The 7,225-nt window shown below is 35.0% G+C and overlaps 1 protein-coding gene across 1 annotated transcript; it reads right to left on the reverse strand.

Annotated features, from left to right (window-relative positions):
* Positions 1-411: 411 nt before the first annotated feature.
* LOC136217409 (ABC transporter B family member 19-like) lies at positions 412-6,963 on the reverse strand. Its single transcript, XM_066004009.1, has 10 exons — positions 6,703-6,963; positions 6,524-6,578; positions 4,569-4,744; positions 4,259-4,459; positions 3,911-4,170; positions 3,521-3,834; positions 3,119-3,342; positions 2,493-2,869; positions 1,999-2,444; positions 412-1,886 (listed from the first exon to the last, which is right to left on the reverse strand). The coding sequence occupies exons 1-10, from the start codon at positions 6,961-6,963 to the stop codon at positions 412-414; spliced, it is 3,789 nt and encodes a 1,262-aa protein (XP_065860081.1).
* Between the last annotated feature and the right edge of the window lie 262 nt (positions 6,964-7,225).

Here is a 7,225-nt window from a genome sequence, read left to right on the forward strand (position 1 = left end):
AGTTCATAAACCGAGGAAGCGTCAATACCAGGTAGTACATCCACATCCAAATTATTTCCTTTCATGACACTATTGTTAGGAGAGTATTTCAGTTTCACATTGTATTTCCTTTATGCTATATATATATATATATTGATCCTGGAGTAGCAAGTGGGGATGAGACGGAAGGTCATGATAATTAATAGCGCCTTCATTGAAATCTAGAAAAAAGATTTAAAGTTCTGAGATATAATCTTATTCTTTTCCATTATGTATCTAAGCCTCATACCTTCTTTCGTTTTATGAAAAGGAATACATGTCCATTCATTAAACCATTTGAGAACATGGTATTTTAGCATACAAGATATGACTACTTTTTATACATCTTAAAAAACTAACTTGTTTGGTTGGTAATGGTTATCAATGATCATGCTAAATTTCTCCCAGTTTTTGTAGTTGGCATAACCTAGAATACACACCCTCAGACATAGCTAGAGTTGAATGGGAACCTGTCTCCACAATCTGACCTTTGTCCATAACAACTATTGTATCTGAGTTCTTTATTGTGGAAAGTCTGTGTGCAACTGTAATTTGTGTGGTTCTGTATAAGGAACTCCCGTTGCTGTTCACATTTATTGATTCCAGGGCACTCACTATAGATCTTTCAGACTCAGCATCTAGGGCACTTGTTGCTTCATCAAGGAGCAAAATTGCTGGTCTCTTTAGTAAAGCCCTAGCAATGGCTATACGTTGCTTTTGCCCTCCCGAAAGTTGGCAGCCCTTCTCCCCTACAACTGTATCATATCCGTCAGGTAAAGTACTTATAAACTCATGGATGTTAGCTTCTCTTGATACCTTAATAATTTCTGCTTCAGAAGCACCTTCGTTGCCATATGTGATGTTGTTCCTCATTGAACAACTAAAAAGAAGCGGCTCTTGTTGCACCAGTCCTATTTGAGTCCTCAACATTCTTAGGTTATATTGTTTTATGTCTTTGTCATCAATTAGCACCCTTCCTTCTTGCAAGTCATAGAATCTGAGAATAAGGGCCAAAACTGAGGACTTTCCTGCTCCACTTGGCCCAACAAGGGCCACCTTTAATCCAGCTTCAATGTGTAAACTGAAATTATTGAGAACAGCCACTTCTGGTCTTAGTGGGTAGTTAAATTTGACATTCTGGAAGTCTACTTTCCCTGTTATCCTCTTATGCTCTGAACTTTTTCCCTGATCTGGTACGATTTCAGTTTCCCTGTCTAGGGTTTCAAATGCTGGAGTTAATACACTGATGGCAGATATGACAGTAGGGATCAATGTCCATAATTCTGTGATTGAAGGTACTGTTAGAGAGAAAATCTGATATGCTCTTATGCCATTTAGGAAAGTTGATTGATGCCTTTCAATTAAACGTGCTGTGTACCATAGAGCAACAGCATGTGCTATGTTCCATAAACAAAGGGAGACACCTTGAATGAGCCCATACTTTATACTCTCTTTCCTGCTATTCTTCTTTGGTTGTTGCAGGCATATTTCGGCCTTCTTGATGATATGATTTTCATGGCAAAAAGATGCAACAGTTCTTATATTGGCTGCAGACTCAGAAGTAAGTGCAACAAGTTTGGAATGTGCAGCAGCTGAGTCACCTGAAAATCCTTTGGCAGACCTGGCTTGAATTAATCCACCTATGAAATGGCAAGGCATCACTGCCCAAGCTACCAGAGCCATTCTCCAATCAACAATCAGGCTAACAATAGTTGCAATTAATATGGATGAGATGCATTGAACAATGACAGACATGCGGTCAGAAATTACTGTTTTGACCATGGAGGTATCATGAATGATTCGTGAAGTAAGTGAACCAACACCATTCTCTGGTTTCTCAAACCAGGCTAACTCATTGCGAAGTACACCTGCAAAAGTTAGGTGTTAGTGTTCATTGTCATACTTTGGTATAAGCCAATTTTAGTTTATATCACAAAAATAAACCATAAAGTAAACCCTTATAGTGAAAGGAGATTAGACCTGAATATAATGCTTGTCTGAGGTTTGCCATGGCCTTCTCTCCAACTACTCCAAAGAAGTAATGTTGCAAGGTAAGAGTTAAGAATGATAGGAGTCCAACTAAAGCAAAAACCAAGGAATACCATCCAACTTTTCTCTTTGCATCACTGTCATAGTATGTTACTCCCACCTTTATAATAAAATACCCAAAAAAAGGTTTTGAGATGCCTGAGAAAGCAGCTGCAATGCAACCTAATGCAGTTCTTAATAGCTCTTTCTGTTGCAAGCCAAACCAAATTCTGAAGAATATGGCTGACTTTGATCTTTCTGTATCTATCTGTCCATCATGCTTTGGATTCTGGGTCATACGTATGCTGATATTACCAGTTTCGTTATGATGTTCAATTTTTTCTTCTGCAACTTGTTGAATGGTACTTACATGCTCTTTAGAAACTTCAATTCTGCCACTGAATAAAAAATTAACGTTAAAAAAAATTCTTTGCTTTTTAATGGACATTGCTAGAATAGAAGTGTATGGCTGAATGAACCTTAAATCGCTAGCTGTGCTGAGGGTCTGCATGCTAAATAACATATTGTAGAATTTGCTGGTAGTAAGCAAGCTGCTGTGTTTTCCTGTCTCTGTAACTTGTCCATTCTCCACAACTGCTATTGTATCTGCATTTACAATAGTTGATAACCTATGTGCAATCAAGATGACTGTCCTCCCTTCCATAGCCTTCTCAAGAGCATCCTGAACCAGCTTCTCTGATTCTGAATCAAGTGCACTTGTGGCCTCATCAAGCAACAGAATTGGAGGATTTTTAAGTATGGCTCTTGCTATTGCAATTCTCTGCTTTTGTCCTCCTGATAATTGGACTCCCCTTTCACCTACCTGAGAATCATTTTTTCCACAAAAAACATCTAAATTATTGATCATTCATCGAGTTATGGAGGGTTTTTTTTTTTTTGTAAGTGACTTCTATTTTAACTTCTCGTCTTTCTTCTTTTCCTTTATGATTTTGTTTTAGTGTGTTTTCTCTTACTTTTAATACCATTACTGTGCGTTTTCTCATTTTTTTGGGGAGGTTAGGCTCTTGAAAGGCTGGTGAAAGGCTAGCGAGTAATAGAGCAAACCAATCACCTCTGTTAAGTACTGATTTGGAAGTTGTGAAATGAAGGAGTGTGCATTTGCCATGACTGCTGCATCTTGGAGCTGTTGATCATCTGCATCCATATTTCCTAATTTTAAATTATCCTCGATAGTGCCAGCAAAAAGGGCTGGTTCCTGGGAAACAGCTCCAATGCAGCTACGAAGAAATTTTAGATCAAGATCTTTGATGTTGTTGTCGTCGATCAGAATCTCTCCTGGACATATAATGCACATTATATTAAGCTCCTAAGAGATTCAAGTAAAAAGTCAGTAAATCTACTGCACAAAGAATGCTATAGGAGATAAATATGCATTTTTTTGGTTACAGGAGATAAATATGCATTAGTGCACTAGAAAATGCTTCAAGATCAAGGATAGTATAGGAAGGAAGACCTTTCAAGGGATCATAGAATCTAGCGACAAGAGAAATAACAGTACTCTTTCCACAGCCACTTCCACCAACTAATGCCACTGTTTTACCAGCAGGAATTGAGAGTGAAAAGCCATTGAGGATTCCATTTTCTTGACGAGATGGATATGAAAAGTGTATGTCACGTATATCAATGTTTCCTTTAACCTCATCGAGTGTTCTCCCATTTGAATTGTGATTTATGAGTGATTTCCTTTGAATCACCTGGAAAACCTCTGTCCCTGCAGCTTTTGCTTGATTGAAAACTTGCATATCTGGAGCAGCATAAGTAAGTGATCTGCATTGAAATCCAGAAAATCCTAATTATTATATGTTGCATAATGGATGGTAAATGGAGGATTGTTGGCACTTACATAGCTCCAAAAAGAATGCTCATAATTGCAGCTATCACTTCTCCTCCAGTTGACCTGTGGGCAGTGACTACAATGGCTCCGACCCATATGATTAGTGCCCAGGAGCCAAATGTAATTGTTTGAAACATTCCTGTCCCAACTCCTTTTATCAATGCTTCCCCTTTGCTGAGATAAAGCTGCTTGCTCATGCACTCTGTAAAAGATTTTAGTGCCTGGCTCTCTCCGACAAATGCAAAAACTGTCTTGATTTGAGTTATGGTCTGTAATGTGAGGTGAAAGCAATATCATATGGAAATCAGATCAGATTATTTATTCCAGGTATGCATATCAGTGCAATTTTTTCTTTACCTGTTCAACCATGGTTGTTGCTTCTGAGAGGTAAATCATTTTAGTGGCGGAAATGGTGTTCATTTTGTTAGTGTAGGTGACTCCAACAGCAAGAACCATTGGAACCACTAACAGGGTAAGCAGTGCCACTTCCCAGGAGCATATTGCTGCAATCAGGATTCCGGAGAAAAAGGCTGCAAAGCATGACAGAAAATGACCCAACTGCGAGAGAAAAGTATTTTTACAATGTATTTTTACAAATACCAAAACTAAATATTGTGTTAGGTAAAAATAGATTATGCTTAAATAAATTGTGAATTTGTAAGCATACCTTTTCCCCAATTGCATCTTGTATGACAGACATGTGGTTGGTAACTCCAGTGATAATTCTTCCGTTAGTTAAATCGGTATCAAAAGCACCAATCTCTTGGTCAAGGACTGCTTTTAGATATGCTAATCTTAACCGTGCTACTTGTCTTTCACTTGCATACATCCAGCTTCCAATCTCTGCATCTCATAATCATTAGTTCATTCACTATTATTTCTGATTCTGATTGAGATTTTCATGTCTTTCTTTTGAAAACTTTCAGATGAATTTCTGATTGGGAACTGATAATATTATTTGTTGAGGTTTCTGCTATTTTCTATCAGAAAAAAAAGAGATTCTTGCTACAAAAATTCAATCAGGTGTTAAGTGAATCAGATAGATTGATGGAAAATTTAACTGTGTAAATAACTCTCAATGTCAGCTGTAATTTTACTTAACAACTTTTAATTCAGTTAACAACATAAAAGATATCTGCTGGAATTCTATACAAAGTACAGAGGTCCAATGTTCACTGTTAAGGCCCCTACAAATCAAATGATGATCCTGTTCCATTAGTTCTATCCTCTGGAAGCAACCTATTGTTTTCTTTTAACATGTAAGGTTATTATTTTAATTTCTAGATTTCAAATTCTTATCATTTTCGAATTTCATAATGTAATTGTTGTTGGAAATTTAAGCAATTTTTTTTCCGTCTATAGTTGTTTTTTTATTTCAACACAAATTTAATCATTTTTTTTTATTAAATTAAAGTCCCGCTTACCAAATTATAGTTACCTGGTAACATCTAATTTAGTTAAAATATTGTAATTTATTTCATCTATCCGAAAATTTATTTTTTACAGTTTAAAATAAAATTTTTAAATTTTTTCTATATAGTCACATTACATATAAAAAAACTAATTTTAATAGTTAAAAATGTAAATTTTTAACACATGAAAATGAATAAGATTTTGTTAACCGAATTTTATATTCAAACCTAGTTTTTCTAGTAACGAGGGACTTCATGTGATAAAAAATAAAAAGTCATAAACTTTTCTTTTAGTTTTTTTCTTTCACAAATGCGCTTATATTAAATAACAAAAATTACCACCATATCCCATGTGATTAGAACCCAAAACCTCTCCAGTCATAGTTAGCTCTCAATAATAAGTTACTTAATCTATCAAAATCAAAATAATTGAGATGTTTTATTTGCCTATTTGATAGGCTTAGTTCGAAATTTTATTATAGTTGCTGGCTTATGATTTATTTTGCTGTTATTATTTTGGATAGTTTTTAACAAGTTCGTTATCATGTTATCTTCATCTATGTTATGATATAAATGACAAAAAAAAAATTGTATTAAACAAGCCGTGTCAAGTGAATTCCCTCTATAAACGTGTTGTAAGCCCCAAGTTCTTTTAAGCCAGGACTTCGTATGAGTTTTTGTTGAATCATCCGTCGAAATGAAACCCCTAATAGTTGTCACAATAAATGGTTGTATTTATTGTTATATCATTTGAAGATTGATTAGATTATGAGTGTTCTGATTTCTCGGTTTGAGACTCGCCATTTTAAGTGGATCATTTCCCATTTAATGTTTTCTACGTACGCTAGAACTCAAACTTGAGATCTCTAACTTAAGCGACTTGAGAACCTTAGCCCAACCTTAATTGGTGAATTGCATTTGGTATTAGATCAGAAGTGTTGATTAATTGGTGAATTGCATTTGGACCTTACGAAAAACTCTATTATTTATATATACTACTAGTAATTTAGGACAGAAAGAAACATTTATCCCATATGATTAGTGTGCGATATTTTTGAGATGATAGAACAAAGTATTAGTATTATATAGTAATAGCTGGCAGTTGCATTTACTCGATAATGATCAGACATAAACAAAACAAAAACATTACCAAGTAATAGTATAGTATGTTTAACAAAACTCCAAAAATTAACTAGCCAATGAATATTACCAAGTATTCCAGCTGGAAAGGTGGCAAAAGCCATGTACCACACATAAGGAACAATCTACACCAATAAATTAAAAAAAATTAAATGAATTAATTAGATAAAAATTAAGATAGTATATATAAAAGATTAATATAAGATATATGATTCAGCTTTAATTATCGGTTAGAGTTTTATAATATACCTGGTCAATGGCATGAACCATAGCATGAACATCGAAAAGGTTATTACCAAAAGCATCAAGTGCTTTGCCTAAGAGAAGATATCCAACTGGCTGAGCCAATCCATGCACTATTGCACCTAGTGTCCCTAATGTCATTAACACCCAATCCACTCTATCTGCATAGCTTAGAAGCTTCTTAAATGGCAATGCTTTATTCCTAATATCCTTTTCATCATCTTCATTATTACAACTCTTGTTTTCTTCCTCTGCATCTCGTATCATGTCTTCAGTACGAGGAATAATTTTTGGTGATGATAATTAAGAGTGGTTTGTATAAGTATATAATGAACGTAGATATATATTATGAGTGATTAAAGAATATTACATGAGCATATGCTTAAATAGATTATTATAATGAATAAATAATAAAAAGGATAGGATCTTCATATTGATGGCGTCTAGCTAAACTTCTCTTTGTTCCTGTCGCTAATAGCTATGGTGAAGACGAGTGGGCCGGTCTTTGCATAAAAACACCTCACTAAAT

This window comes from Euphorbia lathyris, chromosome 2 (genome assembly GCF_963576675.1).
Source record: "Euphorbia lathyris chromosome 2, ddEupLath1.1, whole genome shotgun sequence".
Lineage (NCBI taxonomy): Eukaryota > Viridiplantae > Streptophyta > Magnoliopsida > Malpighiales > Euphorbiaceae > Euphorbia > Euphorbia lathyris.